The 22,636-nt window shown below is 34.2% G+C and overlaps 1 protein-coding gene across 1 annotated transcript in view; it reads right to left on the bottom strand.

Moving 5' to 3' along the window:
• LOC138696801 (transmembrane protein 184C) overlaps positions 1–4,704 on the bottom strand; it is a 41,957-nt gene extending 37,253 nt beyond the window's left edge. Inside the window, exons 1-2 of the mRNA XM_069822216.1 lie at positions 4,329–4,704; positions 1,416–1,452 (exon numbers count right to left, since the gene is read on the bottom strand). Coding sequence (XP_069678317.1) covers positions 1,416–1,452; positions 4,329–4,591 — 300 coding nt within the window. The 5' untranslated portion in view covers positions 4,592–4,704. The remainder of the gene's footprint in view (positions 1–1,415; positions 1,453–4,328) is intronic.
• Between the last annotated feature and the right edge of the window lie 17,932 nt (positions 4,705–22,636).

Genomic DNA, 22,636 nt, shown 5'->3' with positions numbered 1-22,636 from the left:
CATATTAGAGTATATTTAAAGGAACTGACGTGAATTTCCAGTTCTCCAATATTTTCATTTATACATTGAATCAAATGGCAACAATGTATATATATATATATATATATATATATATATATATATATATATATATATATACACACACACACACACATACATATATGTCTGGCTTCACAGCGAGAAGGTCGCCTTCCGAATCCTAGTTGCCATCTTCTTCTGTCCTCCCAATCACCATCTTGTAACTCTCTCTGTGATATAGCATTATTAACTCCTTTAATCTATGTATCTCGCGGTCGCCCTCTTCTTCTTCTCCCATTTGGAACCCATTTCAAGATAGTTTTCGGCAGTCTTTCGTTTTTCATCCGCTGAACACGTCCGTACCAAATTAACTGTCTTCTTTGTATTTCTTCGATGACTGTTTTCTCTTTATGCACAAGTCTTCTAATATCCTCGTTCTTAACCCTATCTAGCAACACTGTAAAAGAGGTAATTCAACTTATAGTAGTAAGGCAATGCTACTTGCAAGATGATAATTCGAGTTCTATTGCATTGTTGGTCAATCCATTTCAGACCTAGTAGCTACTCTCGCAGTCAGTAAAGAGCGTGTATTTTAAGTGCGTTCAGTGACAAAAAAAATAGAGTTTTTGATATTGTATTTTAAACTAATAACAGACATTATATTACTTGTTTTTTTATAGTTTATTGAACTATTTTTAAACATAGATCCAGCACCCAATAGTGAAAATACGGAAGTGAAAACGACATTAATAAGCTTGCAAGAACTGCTTTGCAGAAAGCGACTAGAAATCATATGATAAAATCTTGACAATTTCTTAGGTTAGCTTCTGATATCCTGATTTAGCTCAGAAAAAACCTGACAACCCTGGTTTGAGCCCAAAATACTTGTATGCAGAGTTATGCAAGGTAACCAACCACAAGTCCATCAAGGAAGTCATGTTATAGATCTAAGTTTAAGGAGTTGCTTATGGAAGAGGTTTAGAAAATGTTTCCTGACTATCTTCTTTATGATGAAGTTAAAAACAAAGGTTTTGATCTGTATGAAAACAGTTTCGTTATCAATTTCCTGCTGAGAAAATGATACAGTTCAAGTTGAACATTTTGAAAAAAATCTACAAACCTACCAACACTATAAAATACTATATCTAAATTTGAGATACAATTGTAACAGTACATATAATATTAAGAATAGGCTACTGATTTGAATGTATGTGCTAAGATGTTAGTAGAGAAATATAAACCAAATACAAACACGTTGGATGTACAAATTAAATAAAAGGGAATCTTCAACCATTTGAGAGCTAGCAATATAATATGAATCTTTCAGAAAGTCTTCAAAACTGAACAATAACTTTAAAATTATTAATAGGCTACATGAACAAATGCTGTACACTTACTGCATTTACAGCGTATATAGGAACCATCCATAGTATCCTGAAATAAAATAACATGATTTAAATTAATGAAATAAATTATTCAGAACTACTTATTATAACATTTCTGAGATAGAACTGAATGGTACGTAAAAATTTTAATCAGGAACAACTCTTTGAAAAGAGATACCAAGCAGGAGAGCTTTCGTGGGCTAGACCTACTCAAAAGTAGCTCGTGGGCCTCCTCCTGCCTCCCACGCCATAAAAATATTGAAAATAAAGTTAACACTTCCAATAAAATTTACTGATTACTTTTATTATTGTTACATTTAGGCCTAGCTCAAGATTTACCTTTAGCAATAACTTTACAACTGAGTCTTCTTGTACTTCAGCCTAAATAATTTATCCATCTTGAGCTAGTCTAAGTAGATTAATATCATCCACAATGATAAATCTCAAACAGAATACCATGTTTTGACACCGAATTAGGCCTATGGTAAACTTCATAAATGTCCAAGTTATTCAGCTAGAGATAGCGGGTCCACTATTGAAATAATGTGAGGTGAATAGCTGTGATTGGCTCTTTCATCAATGACATCAACATAGCATTAACATTTAGCGTACCAGTAAGGTGCGAAAACTCTCTTAAATGTTATGTTTTATTTAACGACGCTCGCAACTGCAGAGGTTATATCAGCGTCGCTGGATGTGCCGGAATTTTGTCCCACAAGAGTTCTTTTACATGCCAGTAAATCTACTGACATGAGCCTGTCGCATTTAAGCACACTTAAATGCCATCGACCTGGCCCTGGATCGAACCCGCAACCTTGGGCACAGAAGGCCAGCGCTATACCAACTCGCCAACCAGGTCGACGAAAACTCTCTTATATCAGAAATTGACCTAGGGTAAAACTTCTTTCGCCAAAATGATCCCCTCTGTATGGAGAATGTTACAAACTAAAATTACGGTATATATTGATCTTGAATCATTCAAAGGATATGCCACACTATATCAGCACTTTATATATACTTGTATGCTTTTGGGATAAAATAATTACAATGGACTGAAAATAATAATTTTAGTTTACAACACAGCCACATGTTTAAGCTTTAATTTGGTACCTCAATGAAGTCTTTTGCCCAATTGGAAGTCTACTATTTGTCCGTCGGAAGGATAATAAATGTTGGAAAATGTGAAATAAGAGAAAACAGACATTGAAGATGGCATACGGTATAGAAAATATAGTGTGCTTATATTATAAATGCCCAAATAATTATGAAATTATTGAGATAATGGGCACAAGTTATATATTTTTTGAAAACTAGACGAAATGAACTTCCAGATGAGGCAATAACAGTACTATTTACCAAAATTTTGAAGAAATCTGACATTTCTAGGGTCGATGTATACTTAATGGTCGTAAGGGATGTCTACAAAAATAATCAATCACAAAAGAATACAGTTTATCCATTCAATGAAGATACTATAAATTGTTATAATGAAAGTGTAAGCAGTATCTATGTAAAAGTCTCTGTCTTTACTTCGTAAATATATGCAAATATTATTTGAGATTACCAACAATGCAAACGAGACATGCTAACTTTGTTAACATTACAGGTTTGCTAAATGTTTTACAAGGCTAGTGTGTAAGACTTTCCTGAACTTAAGGGACTACTGAGGCCTCAAAACATTTAGTTTTGTGATGAATATTGCAGCTTCAGCCTCAAGATCCAGAGAGAAAGTACTGACTATTTGGTAAGTGAAGTACTTCATATAAGCTTCTTATTTTTGTCCATTTTTCCTTTCTTTTTCCTTTACAAAGCTACGTAAAATGGTCTGTGGTACTTAGGTCCATTGCACGCTCCAATTTACAGGGAATAAACAGACACCAGTTACCAAAAGTTATCTTGCATAAATTGTCTGTTCTACTCTTCTGTCAGTATGCTTTTACCTGACACTATTCTATTCAATACACTGAAGCAGGAAACTACTTTTTCCATCCCACATTGCTTATACTGTGAGTCACAGTAATGTCCATAATTTTTAGGCTCCCTTGGAATATCAGTGATCTATCACCATATTTAAACTTCTTTTGTTTAATATGCTATTTACTGTAATCAAGCTGTCGAAATTTCTTAATAAGAAAATTAGACTGTATGATAGCCGGTGCTTCAAAGTCCTTTCCATTTTCTCAGGATCTTTCGCAACTCGAAGTACAACGTTCGTGGGAAGGCCGGAAAAAGACGCTTGTCAAACTGGGGAGAATACCAAAGTACCAGTCTCAACCTTAACTGTGGCACCAGTATTTCCAGAACTTCATATACCTGTACTAGTATTTCTTCCTCTTCTTCAAATTTAATCCTCATGCTTGTGAGTAGGCCTATGTCATACACAGCCTATATGAAAAGCTATGAACTATATTCAATACAATTTTATGATTAATGAAATCGGTTTAAGTTTACAATACGTATAATGCTAGGATCTATCTAAGCCGTAGCTTGACTTGAGTCGTTATTGAACGCACTTGTCTGCAATTGATTTTCCTTCACCATTTCTTCAGTTAAGATATACTTTAGAATATACACACTGATAATTATTCTTGTTTAAAGTGCAGAATCCAAGGCCTTATAATGTAATTGTGTCGTTTTTGCTGTAAAGTACTAGATGGAAACAAAGCATAAAAGAAAAAAGAATGAATAAAGAGTATTTTCCCTGGACCAAAAAAGAAAACCTCCGATTCTTCACTTTCATCTTATTCATTAACAGTGAAAGAATGATTTTAATAAATGCAAAATTTCTTGATAAATTTTATGTCTTCGTGAGAAAGGAATGAGAGAAGTTAAGTATATAGTTATATTATAGACAGCTAGCTGACAAACTGATTAATATTAAAAAGAACAAAAAGAATATCTGAATACGTATTCCATTATTCTTACCTAATAATATGTTTCTGGAGAGAAGGCTTTGTATAGTGAACCATATGCTGTGTTATCTCCCAAAATGATATAGGCAATGCCATCATAACAAAGAGTCCACCAAATAATGAGCCTTGATCACGTTTATTAAAGCCCTTATTTACAGCATTGACAATTAATATCGGTAAAAGGACAACAATTATTAAAGCATAAACTGTCATCACCACTGGTCTTATCCATAATCTCCATTGGGAGAGTACACTTGAACACGATAGTCGACACATGATTGTAACAATGAGACAAACAAAATTTGACGTTTCAATAACGATAATTATATCAACATTAGGTCAGCTGATTTACAACACATTTCACGGTCGACGCCATCTTGAAATATTTTCAGTGCCACCAACATCTACTTACTTTATCATATCAGTTTTACAATGTGGACAACTTGAGTAGAAGAAAAGAAAACAAGTGTTCATTTTATCACATTGTTTGTGTTTTCGGAGCTATGGCGATAATGTAACACAATTTTCTGCATGGTTCTCATAAATTCGATTATTAATTATTATTATTATTATTATTATTATTATTATTATTATTATTATTATTGGCCACTGGCTGTTGTGCAGCACATTAAATATAAGTAAGTAAGTAAATAAATAAATAAATAAATTATTATTATTATTATTATTATTATTATTATTATTATTATTATTATTATTATTATACAGATTGTCTATCTATAACTATAATAACAGATGATGATGATGTAAGGAAATCAATTAAAAAATTAAAGCCGACTAAATCAATGGGCACTGATGGTATTCCAAATTTTATAATAAAAGGTTGTTCTGAAATTCTTATACCTTTATTAGTTCACACATTTAAGTTAAGTTTGAAAACTGGGGTATTTCCATCATACTGGAAATAAGCAGCAGTTATTCCTGTCTTTAAAAATGGCAAAAGGAATGTAGTTAGTAACTACAGGCCTATCTCTTTTTAAATAATTTCTAAAAATTTTTTGAAACTATAATTCACAAACATATTTTCTTTTTCTGTTAAAACAAATTAAATTCTGCACAACATGGATTTACTAAATCCAATTTACTACAACTAACCTAGTCTCTTATTTGAATCAAACAGTACCACTTGTTGAATCCAACGGTTGAATCCCAGGGTCAAACAGATGCAATATATTTTGATTTCAGTAAGGCGTTTGATGTAGTTTCACACTCTATTCTATTGTTTAAAATTAGATACCGGTAATATAGGACTATCGGTAAGCTACGTAAACTGGTTTGAAAATTTTTACACGATAGACAATCATGTGTACGAATTTCGAATACTCTCTCTGATCCATTTAATATTATGTGGTGTGCCCCAGGGCTCAACTTTAGGACCTATTCTATTTTTAATCTTCATTGACTACATTTGCAAAATAATAAGTTCTGACTATCTGTTATTCTCTGACGATCTTAAACTTTTTCGAAAAATCAAAAGTAATGCTGACTGTCAATTTCTTCAGGATGACATTAATTCAATTAGGCCTACCAATTGGTCAGTTGATAACGGGATGATGATTAATGAATTCATGAATGAATTATTATATTGTATTGTACTAAAGATTGTATTAGAGACCTCGTGTATTAACTCACAATAAATTATATTTTCACAACCACATTGATTATATTTATAACCATTCAATTACTTATTCTTTTTCAACACCTGACTCTCTTTTAATACCATATTATACTATACATTAGTGAGATCGAAACTCGAATAATGCATCTGTAGTTTGGAACTCTATTACAAGTACTGATTCGGCAAAACCGGAAAATATTCAAAGGAAATTTATATCATTATGTTCGTACAGATTTCTGCCTAATAACTCCGAGTATAAGTATGATAAAAAATGTGAGCACTTTAAATGTCGAAGCTTGTATGCTAGACGTCATGATCTCGATTACTTATTCTTATGTAAGGTCCTTAAAGGTGACATTAATTGTAAATCTTTCTTAAACAGTGTCAGTCTTCGTATATTCCTATGAAGGACATGAGACATCACAAACTCTTCTATATTAGAAATTCTGAATCTTTCTCGCTGGTCTCCAGATGTATTAAAAATGCTAACATACATGTAGACGATTTCGATCCATTCAATGTATAGAAGTATTAGACCATGGCAATGTCTTTGCTAATATTATTTGCATAATCTTTCTACACAAATTGGTAATACTTTTGTAAGAATCAACTCCTTTCCACAAAATATAATATAGTATTAATTCTTGTAAATTAATCATTGTAATCTATGTTCTTCATTTTGTTATCTGAATTATTTAATTTGTACCATAGTTGTTTCTTCTATTTTATTAATTGTATCACTATGCTGGACTTTTATTGGCCTATGGCTGTTGTCCAGCACATATAAATAAATAAATAAATAAATAAATAAATAAATAAATAAATAAATAAATAAATAAGTAAATAAATATGTACTACCACTACCACTACTACTACTACTACTACTACTACTACTACTACTACTACCACCACAATAATAATAATAATAATAATAATAATAATAATAATCATAATCATTAATGACGATCATTATATGCTTGTTCTTTAATCCAGTTCTATATCCATTGGATTTCATCGATCATTGCTTGTTACACAAACGCTATAATTTTTCCCTATGAATTAACAATAACAATGATTGCTACCAGTGGCGGCTCCTGCGTATTTCTTTAGAGGAGGAAAGAAGTTAACAGCACGAAATGACACCTTCTTGAATGAAACATGCTATAAATTAGCCTACATGCATACAGCGAGAACACTGCACCCACCCACGCCACGTGGTCTGTGTTGCCACATGTACATTTTACAAGTTCAATATCACATGCTTTTGAAGAATGTCAGTTCTTGTAAAGTTATACTACCATTATTGTTCAAAGCTGCCGGTGGCCGATTAATTTTTTATGTTAAAAATAATGCAGTTTGGAGTACCTACTTTCAATTTCTAATATATTTGTACAAAACTGACAACTTGGCTGTGGCCCTGTCTAGTACACAATGAATGGAAGTGAATTTCAGGGGCCAAAAGATCTGCGATACTAACGTAAAACTACTTCCACTTTGTTTTATATAAACTCGACTTTAACTTTCAAATATCCATGAAAGTTTCAAACCATGAATAGTAGCCTATATAAAGTGCAATGAATCATATTTTTGATTTATAAACTATTTTATTGTGTCTCACCTAGATGTGTTATAGTCTGGTTGAATGTACCATCGTTAGATGGCAGCGGTAGCGAGCTTGCTGCACGACCAGTAGATTTCTATTTCCCGCCCATGCGCTGATTCAGAGGAGGATCTCCTCCCTAACCGTTCATTTACTTGCTTTAAAACTCTGCTTCTTTCTCTGGCCGCTAGCGCGCTGTTGTCTATGTGTGTTAACAAACCCCTACAGTCTCGGCTGCGCGAAACGAGGAAACCGGGGCAAATTGAACGCTGCGCTTGCCGCCATATTGTTGGAGAGCAGACAAATAATAGCAGTGCGTAAATCACGCAATTTAACGCTGTGATGATCTAAAATTGACATATTATGGCCATTTTCGACGTTTAACGTAAAATTAGGACGAAATAAACGTATTCAAAGTTTCATTGATATGTGTTAGAACATTAAAGAAAAGAAAATACGTATGCAGCAATTTATAGAAAACATACTGATACATCCATAAATAGGCCTACACAATACACATTATAGATTGTATAATTTTACGATAATCAGCAAATTGTTAGGTTTCAGAGAATCTAAAATTATATTAACATATTAACTCTTAGATCACAAGACATAAATATATGCACCTTGATTACACAAGTTCTTGTTATGATCAAAGTCCTAAGTGAAATAAATATGCGATAATCAGTATAGACTTGTTGTTAAGTTTTAGAGAATCAAAAATAAATTATATTACCGGTACTTTTAGACCACAGGACATAGGTAATCTGGCAAAATATAATATGCGAAGGTAGCCAAATTACATTGAATTCATTCTTCAATTAATAAAGGGAATGCTATCAGTTATAAAAAGTATCGGTACCTAATACATTGCAAACAATAGGTAACGTGAAGACCTAAAAACTAAACAATCACTTTATGCAAGATAAAAAAAAACCACATACTTTTTATGTGTGGATTTTTTACATATTGTATTGTTATTTTAAATAAATAAAATAGATATATTATCATTGCTTGCGGAGTGATGGTACATAATTTTTATGCACATATGCAATATCAATAAGATGCCATTCCTTGCTTTTGTTAATAAAATATATCCGGCAAAATGTAAAAGAGTTATTTATAGGTGAACTCTGAATCATAAATTCACAAAGGAGGCTTAGCTATTATAGCTATTTATTTATTTATTTATTATCTGTATATTTATTTATCCATATATGGATCTTGAATGAAAGTTTATTATCTTGCAGATAAATTCATTTACATAATAAAAACAAAAAATGATCTTTCCACTAATGTTTTAACATCTGATGTGTAAGTCTAAATAATTCACTCAGTGGGATTTCTCTACAGTCTGATATACCTGTACTAACAATTAAGTATTCTTTATTGTCGTAAACTACTGATTGATTTTTAATGATATTGATATTGTAACAATAGAGATAATATTATATCGTACCTTTTGCAAATAGCTTGGAAAATTAAACAGGGATGGTATTATCGCCGCGCTCTCATGGTTAACATTCGGCAGGTCTTTGAGCGGCCTCATGCGTTCGGCAGGTCTTTGAAATTTAATTGTATTATTGTTTTCAATTTCTTGCGTCGCCGCTCCAATCACTCGCCTCAATTTCAATAATGTAACCAATAAGCTGCTTCAATTATTATTAAATGACACTTACTTGTCTAATCTACGTAGACTAAACCCGAGGTTGCAATGTCTTGTGCTGAGGACGAACATTAAGGTATGTGATTAAAAATTATTATTAAAGAGTTATTATTAAGAGTTAAGAAAGCCAACGTACTCGTATATGAAATAATAATAATAATAATAATAATAATAATAATAATAATAATAATAATAGCCATTTAACAATATAACAAACTAGTGCTTATTCTTATCGAGAAAGTAGACGTGACAACGTGACGCTTAGAGTGAAACCTACAGAGCAACAATCGGTCGGCAAAATTATTTTTTTAAACCACACCGCACGTTATTGTATGATGCCGAGATGTTAAGCATGAGTCCGCGGCGATAATATATCATCTTTCAAAATTATATTGCCATTACTTTCACACTATTCACTAAAAACACCCGAGACAAAACAAAGGACAAGTATGACAATCGTGTTTACCGCTCTATTTCTACCAGTAGCATGGCGGCGTAAACATGCGCAGACTGGTTTCAATTTTCGACAGCACACCAGTGCTCTGTGTGAGTCTAGTATACTATTATAACGTCTTTGTGTGTTAACTGCAGTAAAGGAGGAATGGATTGGCTTTCCTCCACACAAACAATCTCGCATCTTTCTCACAGTTTTCTAGCAGCACATGAGCGCGCGTCGTTTAAAACTCGATCAACTGAGGTTTTCTTATAGCTGTGAACTTAAAAATTATCGAATCTTCCTCGAATTTCAAGAGACATACTTTATTTGGCATATATTTTCAAAAGAAGAAAAATGTGAGGACGGCGTTCCTCCCTTCCCTCCCCCGAGAAACCGCCACTGATTGCTACACTTTTTGGCGCAGCGTTACCGAACGGCTAGAGCATCGGTTTTCAACGCTGGTAATCAGAATTCGAATCCCGGAAGGTCCAACTGGAATTTGTGGTGTAGAAAGGCGGTGTTTGGTGGTAGATCTTTGCGGGGTACTTCCGTTTGCCCTGCCGACATCCATAATTGCTCCATTAATAATCATCATCATCAATGACTATCAGGGTTTAGGCCATTTGGCCTGTTCCGTCTCAGGTGAAAAGCTGGTCTCTCCATCGCTTCTTCGGGCGTCCACGATCTCTGTATCCAAGGGGTAATAATAATAATAATAATAATAATAATAATAATAATAATGATGATAATTATTATCATCATCATACGGTATTATGTAGTCAGTGTTGTAAACTCCGATTGAAAGATGCTAACTAAATTTTTGCTAAAAAGAGTAAAAAATAGTTGCGAAGGGGCTATATTTTAGAATTGAAAGTTTCAAAACTGTAATTTAATATGGAAAGCTTTCTATATTAAAAGTAAAAGTAAAAACGACAAGAAGCAAAACACTTCCAATAAACATGGGTCCGCAAATTACCGTTTATGAGATAATGCCCTCTTGTCTGGGGCGTATCTAGCTACTTGGCGCCTCTAGGCAGAGAAAAATATGTCCGCCCCTTATGTCACCCTATATGCGTCATTTAGATCAACTGAAATGATTGATTCCGTGTCATTATTACTGTTTCTAATATCGAAAACGCCTGACTCAGATAAAACACACACTCCATTATTTTCGGTACTGTTCGCCACATTATTACACTCTGATGTATCTGGACTGGAACTGGAACAAGCTGGCTGTGTTTATTTTTTAAATAGCACATCTATTTTTGCACTTTTTCTCAAAATTTCCTCTTTTTTATTACCTTGTCTTTCGCGAGTTTTCGGTATTCTTGTTTAGTCAACTGTCCGAAGACAGATCTGGACCCTACAAGTGTTACCAACTTCACACATGAAGCAACTAGATCAGGAGATAATGGAATAGGGTGGCCAGTTCCTTTCCCGCTCCAGTGCATAACATTGAAAAAAGTGCTGTGATCGCATTGTGACACTATTATTAGAAAACTGTTCTTTTTCCGTTGGCAAACTGTTGATTAAGTTTGAACTGATTGTTGCTAGTGTTATTCATATCATTTTCATTGTGTGCTTAAGTTCATGTAGCCTACTCTAAAAAGAGTTGTGAATAAAATTTAAAAAATATAAAAAATTAAGAGTATAATAGCCTAAAAACAGCCTCCTCAAATCTGCCGCCCTAGGCAGCTGCCTAGGCCTAAATACGCCCCTGCCTTTTGTGCTAGTTGGGGCCCGCTGAATACTAAGTAGCCTATTTATTCCAATAAAATCAGTGACAATTTTATTAATTCATAAATCACGAGACAATAAAATTCATAATTTTGGCTTCAACACCACAGAAATGTGATTGAACATACACATGCATGCCGAAGAAGTAACCTTGGAAAAGAAGTGCAGTAGGCCTAGGAGTCCATATAGTCTTGTCTGACCAAGGAGATTTCAACAGCACCCTTTAAAATTTGTTTCCAACTACAGCACTGTTTTTAAGTCATCTATGATGAGAAAAGGAAAACTTGTAACTTCTGCATAGATTTTGCGTGTGTGTGAAAAACTCGTAAATCCGCTAGGCAGCTATGATCTTGCTGCTTCACTGGCGGGATACAAATAAACGAATGTGATTGGTTATTTGAAACCACTCGCATTCTACTCCAATGGTATTTCACATATTTATTAATTTGATTGGCTAGCTGTTGCATAGTTCAGAGAGAAAATTTTCTAATTATTTTCCTTTCACTTAAAGTTTTCATTCATTGTTGCCTCTCACTGTTTCCAAGCAAGCTTGTATTTTATAAGACAGGTGAGTACATTTTTAGTATTAGTTCTTACTTATCATTTTATTCCGGCAGATTTTTATTAAGAATATAGTTTAATATACTGTATTTACGCATGTACGCACGCACGAACACACACACCGGTATTCCATAAGAATCTGTGACGTGTACAAACACTGATCTTCCTCTGACACATATCGTCAAGTAAGATTACTGCCTGATAAGATGTACTGTAGGCTACATATCAGCCAGAACCTCAATCATAGATAATAATTCAAGTTATACATAATAATTTCATCTAAATCAATTTAAAAGTGACACACGGAGTAATGTATTACGAGTAAGAGTATTAAATCACAAGTTTTAAATGATAAAAGGAAGACTCAAGCTCCGAAGTACCGGTAATACATTATTTTGTTATTGTTTGTCATATAAAAATAATGAGAGCAAGCAAAGTTTACACGTCTTGTGGCTGTCTGAATTTATCCTTGATTATTCTGTGTTTATCATGAAATATGTTCAGGTTATGAGTAGGCCTATGCTTTTTATAATGTTACATACTTCCTAAGAAACTGGTTGAACTGCTCTAGATACAAGGTGGACGTCCTGTGACTTACTAGTATGTAATCGTTGTAAAGTAGACAATAGAATAAAGCAGGGTTGCCAGATTGTGATGAGTACTAGTTGCAGATTTGCGAGTTGCATGTAGCCTAAAGTCGCCTTAAAAGCTAACAATAATCGCCGTAGGCACATTCTGAACAAAATACAATGAAACTATGCGGCACATACCTAATAGTTACTTCTTTGAATTGTATATGCGCTTATCCTATAAAGTGCTATATTTATTTACGTGCGTTCGTATCTTTGTTGGGAAGTAGTGATAGTAGACGTAACTATAGCGCTGTGAAGAAGCTACAAGAATAAAATTAAACAATATACCCACCAAAGTAATTATTATTATCATCATCATCATCATCATCATCATCATCATCATCATCATTATTATTATTATTATTATTATTATTATTATTATTATTATCAGTATTTTTATAGAGAAAAAGATGGTGGAACTCTGTAAAATAAAATATATATTGGAGCAGGTAGAAAGATGAACACTGCCCATTGTACCGGGAATTCAAGGCCTAACGGGGTTAACAAGAAAATCGTGTTAGAAAGATAATTAATTATCCCTTATTTATTTTTACATTATAATGGACTCTTCAAAATAAATACAAATTAAATCCGTGTTGGTATAAGCTAACTCAATTTGGGTTAACGAAATAATAAATTGATTTGCATCATAGACATTTTATAAACTACATGTCAATATTAGAAGATTTGAGGTGTCTGACATACAGGGGTGTCCAAATAGAGAGGTTTCACTGTTCTACTGCTACTGCTGCTGCTGTTCCTACTGCTACTATTATTACATACAAAATGGTTTTTGCAGAACCTGGAGGTTCATTACCGCCCTCACATAAGCCCGCCATCGGTCTCTATACTGAGCAAGATTAATCCAATCTCTAGTGTCATATCCCACCTTCCTCAAATCCATTTTAATATTATCTTCCCATCTACGTCTCGGCCTCCTCAATGGTCTTTTCTTCCTCAGGTATTCCAAATAACACTATATATGCATTTCCGAATTCACCCATAATTGGTACATGTCCTGCCCATCTCAAACGTCTGGATTTAATGTTCCTAATTATGTCAGGTGAAGAAAACAATGCGTACAGTTATGCTTTGTGTAACTTTCTCCATTCTTCTGTAACTTCATCCCTCTTAGCCCCAAATATATTCCTAGGCACCTTATTCTTGAAGACCCTTAACCTCTGTTCCTCTCTCAAAATGAGAGTCCAAGTTGCACAACCATACATAACAACCGGTAATATAACTGTTTTATAAATTCTAACTTTCAGCTTTTTTGACAGCAGACTGAATGACAAGAGGTTCTCAAGCGAATAATAGTAGGCATTTGTCACCATTACCACTACCATTACTACTACTACTACTACTACTACTACTACTACTACTACTACTACTACTACTACTACTACTACTACTACTACTACTACTACTACTACTACTAATAATAATAATAATAATAATAATAAAGATAAAGTAAAGAAAGAATGATGCTGAAGCTGATCAGGAAGAGAAAAAGAAATTGGTTGGGTCATATCAAGATCTCCCCAAAAAAACACAGTGTCGAAATCTCCCCGAGTTACAGCTTCATTTAAAAGATGACAGCACACGCGGAAGAAAGATACTTGTTTGAGGGCAATCACTTTGGCGCCTTTACTAACCTGTGAAATGTATGTATAATAATTTGTGCATCTATAATATCACGGACATACAAAGTGCAATAAACTAAAGATGGTATATTATATTTCATGACCGAAAAGAAAAGTGTAACTCACATTCATTGTGTTTATTGACTGTGAAAGTAAAACAGAAGTTGAAGCTACGTGTCGGTTCTATCATTGGGAAGGCAGGAAAGGAATAAACCTATCTGCTGTATCCGTTACCACAAGTAATGGCAGTAGTACTGTATCTTATAACGACGCTTTCGTCTGGAAAGGTTATTCAAAGCCGAAATTCAATGGGAGTGGGAAATGTCTAATAAATTTTGGCTGGTGCCTTAACATCGGGGAATAGGGTTCTTTTATGTGCCGTAAATCTAAGACGAGGAGAAAGATATTCTGAGGATTTTTTTTTGTTTTATTTATACAAGTTTTAACATCTGTGGTCATATCGCGTTTTTTTTTTTTTTTTGGATCTGTGGGTATACCAGTAGGCCACTGTTACTATTGTTGAGTTCCTGTTTATATAAGTGTGTTGTAGATGGCTTGTGTTCATGTAACTGATTATAGACTTTGATTAATGTTTATGATATTGTTGATTGAGGCAGTGATGAATCATGGTAATGTAAATTTCCAATCCGGCATCTGCCTTCGTGACTGAGAGAAAACATAAACGACTCCATGGGATCTGAACCCTGGACCTCCCGAACGATTTTATTGGCCTTTATATCCATGACCATATGGAATCAAACGATCAGAATTGGTAACAGCAAGGTCTCCCAGAACGACTTTTACGAAGAGATGTAGAATAGCTTTTGGTAACGGATTTAACAGTCAGAACTGTAAAATAGATCTTGGTAACGAGTCCAACAATCAGAAATGTAAGCTATATCTTGGTAACTGAGCCAACATACAGAATTGTAGAACATATCTTGGTAACGAAACTAACAATTACAACTGTAAAATGGATCTTGGTAACGGAGCCAACAGTCAGAATTGAAAAGTAGATCTCGGTAACGAAGCTAACAATCAGAACTGTAGAATAGATCTTGTTAACGAAACCAACAGTTACAACTGTAAAATGGATCTTGATAACGAAGCCAACAATCAGAACTGTAAAGTAGATCTTGGTAACGAAGCTAACAATCAGAACTGTAGAATAGATCTTGGTAACGAAACCAACAATTACAACTGTAAAATGGATCTTGATAACGGAGCCAACAATCAGAACTGTAAAGTAGATCGGTAACGAAGCTAACAATCAGAACTGTAGAATAGATCTTGGTAACGAAACCAACAGTTACAACTGTAAAATAGATCTTGATAACGGAGCCAACAGTCACAATTGTAAAATAGATCATGGTAACGAGCCAACAATCAGAACTGTAGAATAGATCTTGGTAACGAAACCAACAGTTACAACTGTAAAATAGATCTTGATAAAGGAGCCAACAGTCACAATTGTAAAATAGATCTTGGTAACGAGCCAACAATCAGAACTGTAGAATAGATCTTGGTAACTAAACCAACAGTTACAACTGTAAAATAAATCTTGATAACGGAGCCAACAGTCACAACTGTAAAATAGATCTTGGTAACAGAGCCAACAATCAGAGCTGTAGAATAGATATTGATAACGAAACCAATAGTAACAACTGTAAAATAGATCTTGATAACGGAGCCAACAATCAGAACTGCAGAATAGATCTTGGTAACGAGCCAACAATCAGAACTGTATAACAGATCTTAGTAACGAAACCAACAATTACAACTGTAAAATGGATCTTTATAACGGAGCAAACAATCAGAACTGTAAAGTAGATCTCGGTAACGAAGCTAACAATCAGAACTGTAGAATAGATCTTGGTAATGAAACCAACAGTTACAACTGTAAAATAGATCTTGATAACGGAACCAACAGTCACAACTGTAAAATAGATCTTGGTAACAGAGCCAACAATCAGAGCTGTAGAATAGATATTGATAACGAAATCAATAGTAACAACTGTAAAAAAGATCTTGATAACGGAGCCAACAATCAGAACTGTAGAATAGATCTTGGTAACGAGCCAACAATCAGAACTGTAGAACAGATCTCGGTAACGAAACCAACAATTACAACTGTAAAATGGATCTTGATAACGGAGCCAACAATCAGAACTGTAAAGTAGATTTCGGTAACGAAGCTAACAATCAGAACTGTAGAATAGATCTTGGTAACGAAACCAACAGTTACAACTGTAAAATAGATATTGATAACGGAGCCAACAGTCACAATTGTAAAACAGATCTTGGTAACGAGCCAACAATCAGAACTGTAGAATAGATCTTGGTAACTAAACCAACAGTTACAACTGTAAAATAGATCTTGATAACGGAGCCAACAGTCACAATTGTAAAATAGATCTTGGTAACGAGCCAACAATCAGAACTGTAGAATAGATCTTGGTAACTAAACCAACAGTTACAACTGTAAAATAGATCTTGATAACGGAGCCAACAGTCACAACTGTAAAATAGATCTTGATAACAGAGCCAACAATCAGAACTGTAGGATAGTTCTTGGTAACGAAACCAACAGTTACAACTGTAAAATAGATCTTGATAACGGAGCCAACAGTCACAATTGTAAAATAGATCTTGGTAACAGAGCCAACAATCAGAGCTGTAGAATAGATATTGATAACGAAACCAACAGTTACAACTGTAAAATAGATCTTGATAACGGAGCCAACAGTCACAATTGTAAAATTGATCTTGGTAACGAGCCAACAATCAGAACTGTAGAATAGATCTTGGTAACTAAACCAACAGTTACAACTGTAAAATAGATCTTGATAAGGGAGCCAACAGTCACAATTGTAAAACAGATCTTGGTAACGAGCCAACAATCAGAACTGTAGAATAGATCTTGGTAACTAAACCAACAGTTACAACTGTAAAATAGATCTTGATAACGGAGCCAACAGTCACAATTGTAAAATAGATCTTGGTAACGAGCCAACAATCAGAACTGTAGAATAGATCTTGGTAACGAGCCAACAATCAGAACTGTAGAACAGATCTTGGTAACGAAACCAACAATTACAACTGTAAAATGGATCTTGATAACGGAGGCGACAATCAGAACTGTAAAGTAGATCTCGGTAAGGAATCTAACAATCAGAACTGTAGAATAGATCTTGGTAACGAAGCCAACAGTTAAAACTGTAAAATAGATCTTGATAACGGAGCCAACAGTCACAACTGTCAAATAGATCTTGGTAACAGAGCCAACAATCAGAGCTGTAGAATAGATATTGATAATTAGACTTCGTTGAATTGCCACACGCAGCGTGCAATCAGGTTGCCGATGTACGGTAGTATAGAGGAGGTGAGCGACCGCCCGGTCTCGTAGTATAAGCAGTTCATGTTAAGAGTTGTGGCAGGTCCAAATAGACAGAGTAGCTACAGCTAATGTATACCTATGTAAGAACTTGTTTTTGCATTACTGTGGTCGGAATAGTCAAAGCTTAACATTTGTTCAGTGCAGACAAGAATTCAATCAAACATACTACAATGAGAGTGTTGCTGTTCCAAATAATTGCCCCTGGAATACCCTTACCTCCGCAGGCAGTCTTGACCCGTTGAAAAACGTGATTGGATGCTATTAATTATTATTCAGAATATTACGGCAAAATAATGGAGGTAATTGATGCATTAGATAGCACAGACAGTTCCGCTGTTGCAGCTGTAAAATCATTGCATTCTGAACAGCTATTGGAAGATATTCTGTTAATTGATTCTAATTTTAAAATCGTGTCCAAAAGCATCACCCTGTTAGAATCGTCTAAACTACAACTCTCAAAAGCCCTCAATATAGTGGATAAAGTATCACAAATCGTTATCCAAAATATCACTAATATCAGAAAAAGTGAAATGTAAGTTGAGAAACATTATTGCTAAAAATTCTGCCTATTCACAACTTCGTAATATAAATGATGTACTAACACGTCACGACAAGACGTGTGAAGTTGGTGTGCTAAAAAGTAGTGACTTGCCGTTCTTCAAATATGCACCTATTACATCGTGTGATGTTGAATGTACATTTTCCCAAAATAAAAACTGTTTAAGTGACCATCGGAGGAGGTTACTTTGCAGTCGCTCAAAATGTACGTAACTCTTCACTGCAATGCACATATTTAAGGATGATGTGAATATATTACATTAAATTTTAAGAGTTAATATATCTCACTACAAAATAATTGTGTATTTACATGTTTAGACATTTGCTTCTTCAATGATCATTCATTATATTTCTTGAATGCAGGATACAGATTTTATTGTAACCGCAGTATACTCCTCAATGTTTACATCAGAGGCATACTCGATCCGTTGCACGTCCCCTTCTCATACAGTCTATATTGCGAGCGTAGTAAACCTTACGATTCTCGTGGCAATTCCACGAAGTCTATTGATAACGAAACAAATAGTTACAACTGTAAAATAGATCTTGGTAACGGAGCCAACAATCAGAACTGTAGAATAGATCTTGGTAACGAAATCAACAGTTACAATAAAATTGTAAAATAGATCTTGATAACGGAGCCAACAATTAGAACTGTAGAATAGATCTTGGTAACGAAATCAACAGTTACAATTGTAAAATAGATCTTGGTAAGGGAGTCAACAATCAGAACTGTAGAATAGATCTTGGTAACGAAATCAACAGTTACAATTGTAAAATAGATCTTGATAACGGAGCCAACAGTCAGAACTGTAAATAAGATCTTGGTAACGGAGCCAACAATCAGAACTGTAGAATAGCTCTTGACAAAAGATGCAACAGATGGGACTATGCAATAGCGCATGGTAGCGGATCTAACAGTGAAAACTGTAGAGTAACTCTTGGCACAAGATGCCTTCCAATTGAAAGGCCACGACTCTACTTACTCCTTCCCATTTCTAACTAATCTTTCCCAATCACTTCTCACATACCATCCTATCAGGTCTGCCATCTATCCGTGAAATATCGCACTCGCTGAAGTGTCATCTGTGGGTATAACTATGGAGAAATCAAAAGGTATTATTATTATTATTATTTTTTTTTTTTACGGAGCATGATCATTATCAATTCCGCCTTATTTTCGGGAGCTCCGGGGTTCGCTATTACAGTAGAGGATGAATATTCTGACTTGGAATTTCCCAAACGAAAGCTGGGATAGTCCCTACCATTTTAAAGGTCGACAAACCGACTATTTCCAAATTCTAATTCACCAGTCACCATAACTTCTCACCTATCATTCTATCATCTCTCGCGATAGGCCTGCCACCTGTCCGGCGAAGTAGATATCACACTCAGCAAAGTGTGTCCTCTGCGCATACGATAGTGAACTACTCCGTATTATGGGGCAGGAATCACTTGACAGTTGACAGAACCATCCTAAATTCAGTTTACTTTGTGTGGCATTCTTCGAGGTTCACGAATCTGTATTCATAATCACATTCGTTGTCATGGGGAAATACAACAACATGTGCAAAGTTATGGCAGTGTTACTGTTTCAATTACCCTGCTTCTTGACACGTCTGTTTAAAAAGGGTATTCATGGGTGGGCAACTCGTGCTCTCAAACTGTCAACACAGTCTCAGTCAGGCAGAACGAACTCTGTTATATAGCCCGACCACTGACATTAAAACCTGCGCTACAAACCAGTGTTCGTTCGTGCGCAGGTTGTCATAGTGGGGGATCTGTTGTGTTGCAGATGCGCTCCCTGATCGACGTCTCGCAGTGAGTACGTTCTAAACTATTCGAAACAGCACTCGTGTCCGCGTCCAATCTTTCACTTTTCAATCAATTATTAATATTCCATTTCGACGTATTATGTATAATTAAAACAGATTGTAATTTATAATAATGGAAGGGAAACCAAATGTGCGCGGCAGGCTTTTGAATAGTGACGCGCGTAAAACCACCGAGCAACACACATCTACAATAGTAATATACGTTACAAGAGCGGTATGTTGACGTTTTCATGGTCGAGGAAAAGATTGAAAAAGCGAAACGTAGTTGAGCTTTTTTAATTTCCGAGAACATGAAAACAAACATACCGCTCGTGTATCGTACATTATTTTGTGCGAAGATCGTTTATTACATACCTGAAAGAGGAATTTCTAATTAGTTGCAATGAAATCTCCATCTTGGTTTCTGTTTAATGACGGCAACTTCGGAAAACCAAAATATCTTTCTTCAACATTGTTGCTATAAAATGTTTTCTGTGTTTACTATACTCCAGCAGGCCGTCTGTCTTTTTTTCCCCCCCAGTCTATAAATGCGAACTTAAAACAAACGGTAAGGTTATGTAATTATTTATTTTTCATTTTAATATTTTAACAATATTATTTATATAACATATTGCAGTAATAACATCCGCATCTGGAATCTTGTTGATTTTTTCACGGCTTCCTTAATGTTACTTGTATCAGGAATGCAATAGGTTTCGTGGAGTAGTAGACTTTATTTAATTTTTGCAAATATTTAAAAACAATAATTAACATTGCAATTTAGGTGAAATTGCAGTGGTAAGTTTCCAATTTATAATTATTACTATGTTAAACGTCTCTAAAAATAATATGTTAAAAGCCTAAAGCAGTAAAATGAATGTCGCGCTTAAGCGGTAAGAAGAGGGAAATTGTTATGTGTGTTACGTTGGGAATATTGAATGTGGTATTTCACACTTACCGCGTATTGGTTCTGTGCGGAAAACAAGCAAATACGCACGATCTCGCACAAACAAATAGACGCACATACACACAAAGCATCTATATATACGGTTCCTGTTAACCATGATTACAACAAACCACCAATGACAACTATTTTTAGCACGCATTATATCAGATAGAATATTCATGTCTAAATCCAAGCGTACATATACTACATCACAGCAGAAGCCAAAAGCATATGTTCTTCGTAATGATTAATTGTCAACATAAAACACAAGACTCATCAATTTGTAACATAGTGTTACACTAATTATATAGTAATTTAATACATTTTATCTTTCGTAAATTTTAAATCTATGGTATATCTTCATTTTCACTTATAATCAAATTTTAATTGATGTTTTAACACCGCCGACATTTTGCATAATTCAATTGCTCACTATTTGATTATGTATGTACACCTGTAACATGAGTTATATGTATATACAACTACCTTCGTTTTCTTTCAAACTTGTATTGCAATTATAAGAACCTATATTAGTTTCATACATAAAACTCATGAAGATTTCATTCACCATGTATATTGTACTGTTGGTTTGTCAATTCATTCAAGTTTCAGAGCACGCATTTTATTATATCTGATGATGCCAAATGAAGCGAAAACATTAATATATATTTAATGCCTTCATAGCATATATATATATATATATATATATATATATATATATATATATTGTATTATATGCTAGGTTCAAGGTTAATACAACTTAAATACGTACAAAATTGAATCCATTTCTCATCCCAAAGCTAGTATAAATTCATTGTGTTGTGATTGGTTCTTGTGATCACATAATGTATCATGAATAAATATACAACTGATCAATTTGCCAATATTTATAATTAATTTAATATGCCGAAATAATAATAATAAATAATAATAAATCGATTAATATTTGGATATATTGATAACCACCAGTCACTATACAGATTAATATTACCTTAATCAGAGATCATGTGAACGACAAGAGCGAAGAAAATGGAATTTTTATTTTTCGTCGCTTTTGTCGTGTATCTTTGCTTTTATCGTTACTCCAAAATGCACACCTCAATGACAATGCATGCTTCAATTCTCTCTGATATAGCATCGCTGCTTATTTTATCGTTTATCGTCGCTCCAACGTGTACGTACCCTTAAACATAAGTTCTCTCGAGTCTGCAGTAAGCGGCGGCTCGTAATGAGTGAAACAGTTATTTTATTTAAATAATTAATTTATATATATAATATCTTATATTAATAAAAAATCGAGTTACCAACAAATAAGAGAATAAATCCATTACAAAATAAAACTGTGAACCAATAAAGAAAAAATCTCTTAAAACAATAGATCGTTTTCTTTTTATTGACGAGTGGGAAAAAAGTACTTTTTGTTAAAAAGGAAGGTAAAATTATATATACGAGTATTATATTATGTTCTACTATGCTTTCTTACGCATAACATTTTAACTATCAGAAGACATTTTACAAATAGATATGGTGTAAGTTTTGGTAAAGTAATACTGAATGGACCTGCAAGACAAGCTGTAGAAGAGCTAAAGGGAAAAATGGTATATCAACAAGGCGAGACCGAAATCACATGTCATCAGCACGTTGTGCGTGCGAGTTACAGAATTGCGCGACATATGGTGGACCAGCTAAGAGTAT

The sequence above is a fragment of the Periplaneta americana genome, chromosome 3 (genome assembly GCF_040183065.1).
Source record: "Periplaneta americana isolate PAMFEO1 chromosome 3, P.americana_PAMFEO1_priV1, whole genome shotgun sequence".
NCBI classification, from domain to species: Eukaryota; Metazoa; Arthropoda; class Insecta; order Blattodea; family Blattidae; genus Periplaneta; species Periplaneta americana.
This window is presented reverse-complemented; position numbering and strand designations above follow the sequence as displayed.